Raw genomic sequence first — 13,521 nt, 5'->3', positions numbered from 1 at the left:
ACAACAGTATCTTATCTTTATATGGCACCTATATCATTAACAATATCTTATTTTTACATGGCACTTTATTTGTAGATTCACAACTCAACACCTAACCGGGTTTCAAGTCTAATGTGACTAGTTTCCTAACTATGAGATGAAGGATGATAAAAATAACAAAACCAGTTCTTGTGAAGCAAAATTATATAATTACATTAATTTCTGGAAAATCAGTGGAGGTCTTTGGCAAAAAAGAAAACATGACTCAAAGTTATTATTATTTCCATTTTTATCAAATTGGGTCTGTTAAAAAAATCCTCATTTGTAGCTTATGCATATAAATTCTTCCTTAAGATAATGAAATGAAACTTTGTTTTAAAAGCTAAGAAAATTCTCACAGTATTTCCCAGATATGAACTCTTTTGTCTTGTCCTAATAAATTTGCATTATTTTTTAAAAGCCAGTATTTCAAAGGAAGGTCAAATTTTCTCATGTTTATATAATCCTATTCCCAGTTCCTTGTTCATTTTCATTTTTTTTTCTAAACTTACTTGGGTAATTAGTCCAAGAGCTTAGAAATGACAAGAATGATAAAACTATATTAGCCTGCTGACACTGTATTATCTGAAGTGATTGGAACACTTGGAGAGGAAGTGTTTATTAAAGATGTCTAGAGACATGTGAAGCACTAAGTGATGGTAAAAGAGTTTCAGACCCTCAACCAAAATTTTAGCAAAACAGAGAGGAGGATGAGTGGGAAATGGTGAGCATTCTAGATGCACTATACTCCATATAAGTAACTAGGCATAAGGAAAGACTGGAGGGTTTTTTTTAATATAATATTACAGAAACAAATTAATAGTGTCTTGGAGGTAGATTTGGGGCTGTATATTTACTTAGAATGATTAAGTATCCAATGTGTTGAATTCTCACTGGTCAAAGTGGAGAAACCCTAATGACTTCAGAGTAGATGATGCTATTATTTTTATTTCAAACAGAAGAGATTTTCTTCATTAGCTATTTTGCATCTACTCTAAATATGCGACATACAGTATTCTCTGGGTTACAGCAGAATATTCAAAACTATGGTAATCAGCATCTTTTCATTGACATCTGATGTTGACATCACTCTTTTCACAACCATGCTGATAAAGCACAATGAGACACTTGAAGTTGTATTTGGTGGGCTTAAGAGAGGGTGTGTATAGTCTCACACTAGAGACACGATACTGATAAGGCTTTATCATAGTCAGACAAGGCAATCTTCAAATAAAAACTAATCCTTAAGTCTTCTTCCTTCTTTGGGGACCTTTCTCTCCATCAGCAATGAGGCTATTTCCCCTTTTTGCTGACTTTTTAAAAACTGATAGTCATTTGTTTGTACCTCTGCGTGATGTTTCACAAAAATATGGGAAGGCAGTGAACAAAGTAAATACTTTTATAATAATGCAATTAGATAAAGGCATGGAGACATAAAGCTTTTATTCCTTTTTTTGTCATTAGATCTCTAGACCACATTTTCTTAAGTATTATATATGGACCTTTTCTCATTATGGAAAACTGCTGTGTTGAATTTGGTACTTCAGTTTCTATCACAGATCTCTCCTTTGAGTCAAAGGTATGAGCCAATTGCTCTGTTCAGCCAAAACAGCTTTGACTAGCTGACATGATGTAGCAGGTTAAGCACTAACCATGCTCCAGACACTCAAATGATGAGAATTTAAGCTTTCAATAACCCTTTATTTCATTAGTGACCCCAGAAGAATAAAAGCAGTACAGATGCACGTAAATTCCCATGAGACTTCATTTAATAACTTAAATTTCTTGTGAGAAGCTAATCTAGGCATATGAAGAGGGAATTTCCAAAGGATTAGTTGACAGAACTCCAACGGTGATCTTTGTGGAAGAGGGTATGTATATTTTCACCTGAGTGACCCAAATGTGCTAGGGCTCAAGTCACAGTGTAAGGGATTCAGTTGATAGAAAATATTTAATCATCTTTAAGAAATAGCCTGGACACTCAAGGTAATTTTTTAACTTAAATCAAAATAAAAAAAAAGAAAAGGAAACAACTACCCTGTATAAACTTCCCTAGGGAAGTAGAAGGCATTACTATCTTCCCAGTCAACCAGGATTACCAAACTGTCATCCTCATTTTTCTTGGTCTCACTCAGGTCACATCCAATCTGTGGTCCCGTTTTTTTTTTACTTTCCCAACATCTCTTCTATATATCTTTTAGACATCTTATACTCAACACATCTAAAATTGAATTTATTATGCTTCTTGCCAAATCCTCCATTATACTCCTAACTTGGCTATTGCTGTTGAGGCACCAATGCCCTTAGAGTAATCCAGGTTCGCAACCTAGGTGTAATTACTGACTTGTCAGTCCCTCTCATCTCCCATACCAATATGTTGCCAAGGCTTGCCCATGTTACCTTTATCACATCTCTCACATACAACCTCTTCTCTCTTCTGACATTGCCACCATCCTGATGTAGGCTCTCATCACCTCTTGCTTGGGGACTATTGCGATAACTTATTGACTAGTCTCCCTACCGCAAGCCTTTCCCCACTCCAGTCCATCCTCCACTCAGCTGTCAAAGTGATCTTCCTAAACCGTAGGTCTAACAATGTCATACCCCTACTCAGTAAAGTCCAGTGGATCCCTATCACCTCCACAGTTAAATATAAAATAACCTGCCCCCTTCTACTTTCCAGCATTTTTACGCCTTTGACCCTCCCCCTACATCCAGTGATGCTGGCCTTTTTTATCTTCCTTAAACAAGACACCCCACTCCCAACTCCAAGCATTTTCACAGGCTGTCCTCCATGCCTGGAATGCTTTCTCTTCTTATCTCTTCTCCTGGCTTTCTGGCTTTCTTCAAGTCCCAGTTAAAACCTTACAATCTATAGAAAGACTTTCTTAATTCTTCTAGTTCTTTCCTTTATTTCCACTTTATCCTGTATATAGAGTATTTGTACAGAGCTGTTTGCATACTATCTCCTGTATCAGACGTTGAGCTGCTCAAAAGCAGAGTCTTTTACACTTCTACAATTGAAAAGGGTCAAAAAGTTAACTTCACAAATATAAGAAGGATACAGTTAGACAGAAGCCCATTTGCAAAACATCTCAAGGCTCTTAATGGACTGAACTTCAACATGTGTCAATAGTATGGTCAGCCAGGAAAGCTAATGAGCTCTTTGGCCGTATTAAGAGAATTTTAGTGTCTAGAATGTATTTTAGAAAGAAGATTTATAATCTGGAGAGTGTCTAGAGGAAAGTGGCCAAGATAGTGAAAGACCTCAAGATCAGATTTTGTGAGGGCCGGTTGAAGGAATTGGGGGTGTTTAGCCTGGTAAAGAGGAAACGTTGGAGGTAAGAAATGATATGTTTTTCAAGTATTTGGATATAACGTTATATGAAAGAGGAAAAAAGATTAGTTCTGCTTGGCCTCCAAAGGCTGACCTAGAAACAATGGGTGAAAGTTGCAAAGAGGCAAATTCAAGGAAAATCCTTCTAAGAATTGCAGCTGTCCAAAAGTAGGATTAGATAACCAAAAGATTTCTTCCAACTCTTAGGTTTTTGACATTCTGATTCTGAATTAAACAGGGACTTTTCCAATATGACTCCACAAAAATGAAAGGGAAAAAAAGAATAAGAAATGGATTTTGAATTCTGTGAGAAGAAAACTCAGATAATGAGGAATTACTTATTAGGCGTCCATTGTGGGAAAGTTAATTAATGAATGGAGTAAAATTAAGCTACATCTCTGTGATTGTATAGCTAAAATCACATACAACTTTTCTGACTGACTTTTTCTCCATTGTATTTTCAGCATAGTGATGCAGTCCATGACCTTCTTCTGGATGTGATTACGTGGGTTGGAATTCTCCTGTCCCTTGTCTGCCTCCTGATTTGCATCTTCACCTTCTGCTTTTTCCGTGGCCTTCAGAGTGACCGGAACACCATCCATAAAAATCTCTGCATCAGCCTCTTTGTAGCTGAGCTGCTCTTTTTGATTGGCATCAATCGAACTGACCAACCAGTAAGACACTTGGAATAGCATTACTGGATTTACCTGCTTTCTGCCTGTTGCTTACTGGGATTGTTTTGTTCTTGAACTTTAGTTAAATGACTTCAGTTCCATTCACTTTAGTTGACTAAGAAAATAGAAACAGCAGGCACTAGAATTTTCAGGAAAACTCAAGGAATAGAGAGCACAAAAGAAGGGCAATACATTCTAAGTGGATTTAGCCAATTACCTGATTTCCCTTAGACCTTTACTGATATTTTAAGATTCAGTATATGTTTGCTCTCATACATACAAGAGCTTCTAAAAGGGATGTGGAAAGATTTTAAAAACACAAGATTTAGGAGTCTTAAACATAATGGATTAACTTAATACTGTTCTCTAGTATATATGTCCATATGTATGGAATATTTTACGGTAAAATTGTGTTGTATTCATGGCTGTGATTACACATTCATGATTAATGATGGTAATACATATAATTATAGTCATTATACTTTTAATTGACTATCCCATATAAATGAGACAGCTTTCCCCAGGAAAATGTATACATATGAATAAGCAATCAAAATGAGCTTTCTTTTAAAAGTTCTGAAATGCAGTTCTCCTCCTCCTGATCCTCACAATATAGAGCATTCTGTTTTTGATCACAAAAATTGATAGTTGAGATTTTAAGTATAAAAAGCAAGAAATGTAAAATTGTTTTCTTTCTCCCAGAACTTATTATTGCACTCTCTTATTAACATGTGTTTAAAATGCTGCATGATTTCCTTTGAATATTATATTTGCTGAGCTTACACATAGTAACCCGATATGGCAGATCCCATCTTCACCTGAATATTAACAAATGGCTGATTGTTGAAAATCACTATCAACGAAATTGAGCATCATGAAAAATTGGGATGAAATGATTAGGTCTGGCCAGAGATGGAGTTTGCCTTTGTTTACCACCTATGATTCTTCTACTTTGCCTTTTGCTAAATAGAACCTACCCTTCCTATATTACCCTCAAGCTCTGGAATTTTTTCTTTCCCTGCCAGTTCTCCTTAGCATTTACATATTTAGTCCTTCCCCCCCCCCACCGGGAAATTAATATAGGAGAGGGAACTGAAGAAGAAATCCATGCTAATGTGATAATGACTTTTAATAAAATGTACTATCCCTTTTATATAAGGTATTTGCATTTTGGTAGATAAGCTTGGATTAGTAGTGAGCATAATAACATCATGAAAATCAGAAGTAAAAGAGCCTCAAGGGCCTTTTATGTTCAAAGTAGACATAAATGTCTTTATAAATATAATCCCAGTAACCCCTGTAAGACTGTATGAATTGTGACTATATATTACTAATTTTAATTTCTCCCCCTGAATTTGTCATTTCTTAACCTGAGTAAATCGCCATTAGAGCCTGCTATAATTATCTGACTGCGGCAAACAGTATCCTAAAGTATTGTCATGACCTATTAAAATCAGAAACTCCCAAGGAGAAAGGTTACAAATGTCATATCCACACTCATTTTGTCTACACCTGAGGTTCCTAATTCCAGGCTAGACCTTGTCTGGAGAACCTGGTGGAGAATGATTTTGCTAGGCTGGGTTCCAAGACTTCTCCACTGGGCTCTAGTCAAGTTTGTACTGACTTTGCCATGACAGCTATTTCATATCATCATCATCTATATAACAGTTTGAGGTTTGCAAATTACTTTAGAAACTTATCTCAGAATTTATTCTCAAACAACCCTGGGAAGTAGGTGCTATCATTATCCCTGTTTTAAAGATGTGAAAACTGAGGCAGAGGTAAAAGTGTTTTGCCCAGGGTCACACAGCTAAAAAGTGTCTGAGGCTGTATTTGAATGCCTCCTAAAGCTCCCACCCTAGAAACTTTATTTTCACTATCTCCATGGCAACAGCCTACAATATACTTACTGGTCATTAGTTAAAGTTACTTCTTAAATGAAACAATTTTTTACCTCTTGTTCTAACTGATCCCTAGAGTTAGGACTGGAGTCACCATAATGGCCATCCACTAATGTCTTTTGAGCTGTCTCAGCTTGACATATCCTTCCAAGCCCCAATCATCAGCTCACTTTCTCCAACCATTTCATGGCTTGTGTCTCTTGTTAGAACTTCAATCAAGCTCTTGTTCTTGGTGCCTTAGCTGTCAGTTCTGCAGAGATGGAATAATAGCTATATCTTAGAATTAATGAATACTCACCTTCCCTGGCCCCATCTTCTAGTCCCACAAACTTTCTTAGGTTTGATTTTGATGACTTTTTCCTCTGATACCCTCCCTATTCCAGGGGCTTCATTAGAATACCACAAATATTTTAAATGTTTAGTAGTAGCAGGGGCACAGATGTTTCATTCTAGTCTTTGTCTTTGTTGATGGGCAGCAGGTTTCAGAATCAGAACATGTTCCCTTTTTTCTCTCTTGCTATAATGTTTTTGCAAAACTTACTTTAATTTATAAAACTGCAAGTCAAAAAATATTTTGTGTTAAGTGCAGTGAGAATGGATTAGTTATTTAAAATTCATTTTCAATACCTATATTTTAAAGCCTTACCCAGATCTCCTCAACCCACCTTAACTGATATATTTGTGTGTATGTACAATATATGTATATTTGTTTGAGAAAGATTGCATCTTTATATATGTATATATACATATATGTTGTAGATATATCACCGTCTTATATTTTATATTATATGTTTAACATATTGTATATGCCATATTATATATATTATGTGTGATATGTACATATATATTTCTCTGGATCATTGTTTTGCCTCCATGTAAACCATGTATCTAATTTATTCCTCAGATTGCCTGTGCAGTCTTTGCTGCCCTCTTACATTTCTTCTTCTTGGCTGCCTTCACTTGGATGTTCCTTGAAGGAGTGCAGCTTTATATCATGTTGGTGGAAGTTTTTGAGAGTGAACATTCACGCAGAAAATACTTCTATTTAGTTGGCTATGGGATGCCAGCACTCATCGTTGCCGTGTCAGCAGCTGTAGACTACAGGAGTTATGGGACAGATAAAGTGTGAGTTTGCTCCCCCATCCTAGCCCCTGACCCCCACTTCCTTTTATGGCTAGTTGAAATAAAACTTTTAGGGTTCCCTGGGAACCATCTTTAAATTGTCTCAGATGTAAAGGAAGAAAGTAGAGAAACAAATTTAGTAATTAAATTAGTATACTAGAGTGCTTGACCATTTTTAAACTATAAAGTAAAAGGCTTAGAACAATTCCCATGATTTATTCTTTCTGTCCCTTTCCCTATCTTCCTCTCCCAGATTTTAATAAGTGTAAAGAGTGAATTGAGTTTTAGGACAATTTGACAAACATTTTTGCCTCTTCAAGACCATATACACAATTGGCAAATAAAGTATTCTATTTAGAAGTATAAAGCTTTGGTGGAAAGGGGGTTGGAGGGTGGCAGAGAAGTGTTACCATTTATTGTGTTATAAATATAGTTTAATGCAGCTCACACCAAGGAATGTGGCAGAGTAGATAGCTAGCCACATAGAAAGATCAGGATTCAATTTCTGTCTCTGATACATTCTGACTGTGTGACCCCAGACAAGTCCCTTACATTCTCAGTGCCCCTGGCAACTTTCTAAGGGTATAAACTGTTAAACAGTTACAGATTTGCATCAGTAAAAAGGAAGTTCTCTTAGAACTGCCTGTACCAATACAATCACAGGTGTGAACAAAAACAAAGAATACATAGTGATAATAAGCCAAATCTTGCTCACCATCACTTAGACATAACATTAAGCTAACAAAATTTCAGAAATGTTTTTAGTAGCAGTCACTATACCAAATATGCATAATCTCCAAGTTTTGTGGAACAAAAAGTTTTCAAATTATAAGGACACAGCAGGTGAAATCAAGTCACATGGGAACAAGATGAGGTGTATTTCATTCTTATCATCCTGTCTGCTACTGGAATTGTCTTAAGTATACTTTCTATGAACCCAAAGGAGATAAACTCACATCCTAATACTTTTATCTAACCACAAAAACAGTTATTTTATCCAAACCTCTGAGTCAACAGAACATTAAATATATATTGATAATAAGAGCTGAGTGACTTTTCTGAAGTCTGTTTCTATCTGAATGCCAACAAATAAATTGAAAATGATTTTTCTGTAATCTTAATAATAATGTCCTCAGACTGTTTTTATCTGAACGTTACTCTTTTGAAAAGATTGGAGTGAGCAGATAATGTTGATCATGATGAAAATAAGAAATTGGCTTGGGATAATATTCACATGCCATGATTGATATTTATTCAGCATTTTGGCATATCTCCTTTCAGGAAGCAGGTTACTATAATCTTTGGTTAAAGGATAAAGAGAGTAGCTATCCAATTGGTAAGCCACAAGACAATGTTATGGCAACAGTGTCCATATTCTCACGGAGATATAGTAAATTTTAAAAATTGCTTGGTAAAATGCAAGACGTGGTGGTAGAAAGGGTGTTAATGAATTTAAAGGATAGGAACACAGGGATGCTGCTTGACATAGTAGAAAGAACACTTGAATTAAAGCCTAGCTGGGCTAAGAATCTAGTTTTGACAATTGTTAAATGTATAATCCTGAGTAAGTTATCCTGTTTGTGATTTTATAGATGTTTCCCCATCTGTAAAATAGGGATAATAATATTTGTGTTGTCTCCTTCACATTATTATCACAAAGGAAGAGCTTTATAAACTTCAAAGTTCTATGTATGGAGTTAAGTCTGTTGTAATGTTGAGGAAAGTAGATGTAGAAGAATATCCATAGAAGAAGACACACAGAGGAATAATAAATGCTTGAAAGAACTAGAGAACATAACATAACATGAAATTGTAATGAAACTCTACCTGATTTTTTTTTACCTTACAAATTATTATTTATTAATAAGCACTTATTTTTATTGGATTTTTATAGCACGGCATTATTTGCAAAGTTCTTGGTAATCATTTAAAATGACTCTGTGAGGCACGGCATTTACATCTACATTTATTGTTAGAATGGAAGGAGACACTAATTGACACAGAGGGGTACAGCAGCTTGCCTAAGGTCATGGCAGAATATAGCTACATTATACTGAAAGCCTGTCTCCCCAGATCAGTATAATCACTGCAGCATTTGGCTACAACTTACTCCATGTCTTTGTTGTATAAAGTTTAAGGGAAAAGTACTTGAGAACATATGAGATGTCTCTCTTTTTTTAAAATTTAATTTATTTAATATATTTAGTTTTCAGCATTGATTTTCACAAGAGTTTGAATTACAAATTTTCCCCCCATTTCTACCCTCCCCCCCAACTCCAAGCTGGAGTATAATCTGGTTGCCCCGTTCCGCAGTCAGCCCTCCATTCTGTCACCCCAGTCTCCTCCTATCCCCTTTTCCCTTCCTTTCTTGTAGGGCAAGATAAATTTCTATGCCCCATTGCCTCTGTATCTTATTTTCTAGTTGCATGCAAAAACGTTTTTTGTTGTTTTTGAACATCTGTTTTTAAAACTTTGAGTCCCAAATTCTCTCCTCTCTTCCCTCCCCACCCACCCTCCCTAAGAAGTCAAGCAATTCAGCATAGGCCACATGCATATCATCATGTATAACCCTTCCACAATACTCATGTTGTGAAAGACTAACTATGTTTTGCTCCTTCCTAACCTAACCCAACCCCCTTTATTGAATTTTCTCCCTTGACCTGTCCCTTTTGGAAAGTGTTGTTTTTGATTACCTCCTCCCCCATCTGCCCTCCCTTCTATCATCCCCCCCTTTTTTATCTTCTTCCTCCTTCTTTCCTGTGGGGTAAGATACCCAATTGAGTGTGTATGGTATTCCCTCCTCAGGTCAAATCTGATGAGAGCAAGATTCACTTATTCCCCCTCACCTGCCTTCTCTTCCCTTCCTACAGAACTGCTTTTTCTTGCCACTTTTATGTGAGGTAATTTGCCCCATTCTATCTCTCCCTTTCTCCCTCTCTCAATATATTCCTCTCTCATCCCTTAATTTGATTTTATTTCTTTTAGATATCATCCCTTCATATTCAACTCACCCTGTGCACTCTCTCTATATATATATGTATATATACACATACATATACACATACATACACACATGCATATATATACATTCACATATATATATATATACATATAAATATATATGCATATTCCCTTCAGGTACTCTAATACTAAGGCCTCACGAATCATACACATCACCTTTCCATGTAGGAATGTAAACAAAACAGGTCAACTTTAGTAAATACTTTGCAATTTCTTTTTTTGATTACCTTTTCATGCTTCTCTTGATTCTTGTGTTTGAAAGTCAAATTTTCTATTCAGCTCTGGTCTTTTCACTGAGAAAGCTTGAAAGTTCTCTATTTTATTGAAAATCTGCATTTTGCCTTGGAGCATGATACTCAGTTTTGCTGGGTAGGTGATTCTTGGTTTTAATCCTAGCTCCACTGACCTCCAGAATATCGTATTCCAAGCCCTTCGATCTCTTAATGTAGAAGCTTCTAGATCTTAGGTTATTCTGATTGTGTTTCCACAATACTCAAATTGTTTCTTTCTGGCTGCTTGCAATATTTACTCCTTGATCTGGGAGCTCTGGAATTTGGCAAAAATATTCCTAGGAGATTTCTTTTTGGGATCTATTTGAGGAGACAATCAGTGGATTCTTTCAATTTCGATTTTGCCTGTGGCTCTAGAATATCAGGGCAGTTCTCCTTGATCATTTCTTGAAAGATGATATCTAGGCTCTTTTTTTGATCATGGCTTTCAGGTAGTCCAGTAATTTTTAAATTATCTCTCCTGGATCTATTTTCCAGGTCAGTGGTTTTTCTAATGAGATATTTGACATTGTCTTCCACTTTTTCATTCCTTTGGTTCTGTTTTATAATATCTTGATTTCTCATAAAGTCACTAGCTTCCACTTGCTCCAATCTAATTTTTAAGGTAGTATTTTCTTCAGTGCTCTTTTGGACCTCCTTTTCCATTTGGCTAATTCTGCCTTTCAAGGCATTCTTCTCCTCATTGGCTTTTTGGGACTCTTTTGCCATTTGAGTTAGTCTATTTTTAAGGTGTTGTTTTCTTCAATATTTTTTGAGTCTCCTTCAGCAAGTCATTGACTTGTTTTTCATGGTTTTCTCACATCATTCTCATTTCTCTTCCCAATTTTTCCTCTACTTCTCTAACTTGCTTTTCCAACTCCTTTTTGAGCTCTTCCATGGCCTGAGACCAGTTCATGTTTTTCTTGGAGGATTTTGTTGTAGGCTCTTTGACTTTGTTGACTTCTTCTGACTGTATGTTTTGGTTTTCTTTGTCACCAAAGAAAGATTCCAAAGTCTGAGACTGAATCTGGGTGCATTTCCACTGCCTAGCCATGTTCCCAGCCATCTTACTTGACCCTTGAGTTTTTCATTGGGGTATGACTGCTTGTAGAGTAAAGAGTACTATGTTCCAAGCTTGAGGGGATGCGCTGTTGTTTTCAGAGCTACTACAGCCAGCTCTGCCACACCAGCACTCCCCCTACCCCAAGAACCCCCAACCCAGACTGGACTCAGATCTTTAGCAGGCTCTGCACTCCTGCTCTGATCCCCTACCTAATTCTTCCCACCAGGTGGGCCTGGGGACAGAAGCAACTGCAGCTGTAGTTCTGTAGCTGCCCCACCTCCACTGCCCCCGGGGCCATGGCCGAATCCCGAACTCCTTCCTTTACTCTGTCCCTAGCAGCTTTTCCCACTAACCTTCTGTGTTGTCTTTGGTGTTTGTGGTTTGAGAAGTCTGGCAACTGCCACAGCTTACTGATTCAGGGTGCTAGGGCCTGCTCCACCTGGCTCCTGGTCTGGTTGGTCCGCACGGCCAACACTGGGCTCTGCCCCTCTCCGCTTCCAGTTCCCTGCGTGATAGACCTCACCCAGCAACCATCCAGGCTGTCCTGGGCTGGAGCCCTGCTTCCCTCTGCTATTTTATGGGTTCTGCAGTTCTAGAATTGGTTCAGAGCCATTTTTATAGGTTTTTGGAGGGACTTGGTGGGGAGCTCAAGCTAGTCCCTGCTTTCCAGCTGCCATCTTGGCTCCGCCCCTGACACTCTACCTGATTTCAAATAAATTCCAATCTTGAGCTTCTTGGCCAATATCTTGAACCTTCTCTATCTTCTCTGCTCTTTACTTTTTTCTCCTCTCCTGTTCTCTTTTTTTTCCATAAACACACACACACACACACACATACGTATCCATTCTCTGGATACCAGCTTTATTAAATTCATAAAAGCATATCACCAATTGATAAATCCATCAATAAATATTTATTAAATGTCAACTATGTGTCAGACACGGCACCTAGGAGATACAAGGGATAGAGCAGTGGGTCTAGAGTCATCTTTTGAGTTCAAATCCGGCCTCAGATACTTAGTAGCTGTGTGACCCTTGGCAAGTCACTTAATGTTTTTTGCCTCAGTTTCCTCATCTGTAAAATGAGCTGGAGAAAGAAATTGGAACCACTCCTGTATCTCTGCCAAGAAAACTCTATAATAGGTCATAAGGAGTTGGACATGACTGAAAAGTGACTAAACAACGTATGTGGTGGACACTGTGCTAAGTTCTAGGAATACACAGAGACAAAAGACAGTTCTCTGCCTTTAAGGAGCTGACAATGTGGGTGGTGGGGAGGGTGGGGCAATAACATGCAAACAAATACATTAAAAGCAAGCTATATGGGCAACTAGGTGGCACAGTGAGTAGAGCACTGGCCTTGGAGTCAGGAGGACCTGGGTTCAAATCCAGCCTCAGACTCTCGACACACTTGCTAGCTGTGTGACTTTGGGCAAGTCACTTAACCCCAATTGCCCTACCTGCACACCTCCAAAAAACAAAAGCAAGCTATATCCAGGAAAATAGGAAATAATAAACAAAGGGAAGGCCCTACAAGTAAGAGGGTTTGGGGAAAGCTTCCTCTAGAAGGTGGGATTTTAGTTGGGACTTAAAGGAAGTCAAGGAGGTCAGTAGCTGGAATGGAGGAGGGAGAGTATTCCAGACATGGGAAATAGAATGCCACAGCCATCACTTTCTTTTTATATCTTGCTCTGCCCAGTTACAATGATGATGGAGAGATGAAGAGCAGGCCACTTAAGTTGATAGGAACACACAGCTACAATTACCCCCAAGGATATGCAGCAAACTGTGGACTGGATTTTCTGTTTCTGGTCCAGTTTCCAAGTGTATTAGGTTTTAGTAGCAAATGACTATTATTTACCACTTCAAAATTAGCAAAGTGCTTTACATAGGCCATTTGATGCTCCCAACCGCAATGGCGTGAGGGAGATACTTACTGGTGTGATTATCCCCATTTTATACATAAGGAAATTGAGACTCTGGGACTTTTACTGCCTTCCCCATGCACATATAGCTAGTAAAACTGTCTGAAATAGGACTGAAAAAGAAACAGTCTTCCTATAGTCCAAGTCCATTGCTCATTCCATTCCTTCATGTTTCTTCTCCAAGTCACTTGA

At 37.6% G+C, this 13,521-nt stretch overlaps 1 protein-coding gene across 1 annotated transcript in view; it reads left to right on the top strand.

The window, feature by feature from the left end:
- The window catches only part of ADGRL3 (adhesion G protein-coupled receptor L3), a 373,586-nt gene that overhangs the window by 246,054 nt on the left and 114,011 nt on the right, over positions 1-13,521 (top strand). The window contains exons 12-13 of the mRNA XM_036763952.1: positions 3,820-4,029; positions 6,835-7,055. Of these exons, the coding sequence (XP_036619847.1) occupies positions 3,820-4,029; positions 6,835-7,055 (431 nt within the window). The remainder of the gene's footprint in view (positions 1-3,819; positions 4,030-6,834; positions 7,056-13,521) is intronic.

The sequence above is a fragment of the Trichosurus vulpecula genome, chromosome 6 (assembly GCF_011100635.1).
Source record: "Trichosurus vulpecula isolate mTriVul1 chromosome 6, mTriVul1.pri, whole genome shotgun sequence".
NCBI classification, from domain to species: Eukaryota; Metazoa; Chordata; class Mammalia; order Diprotodontia; family Phalangeridae; genus Trichosurus; species Trichosurus vulpecula.
This window is presented reverse-complemented; position numbering and strand designations above follow the sequence as displayed.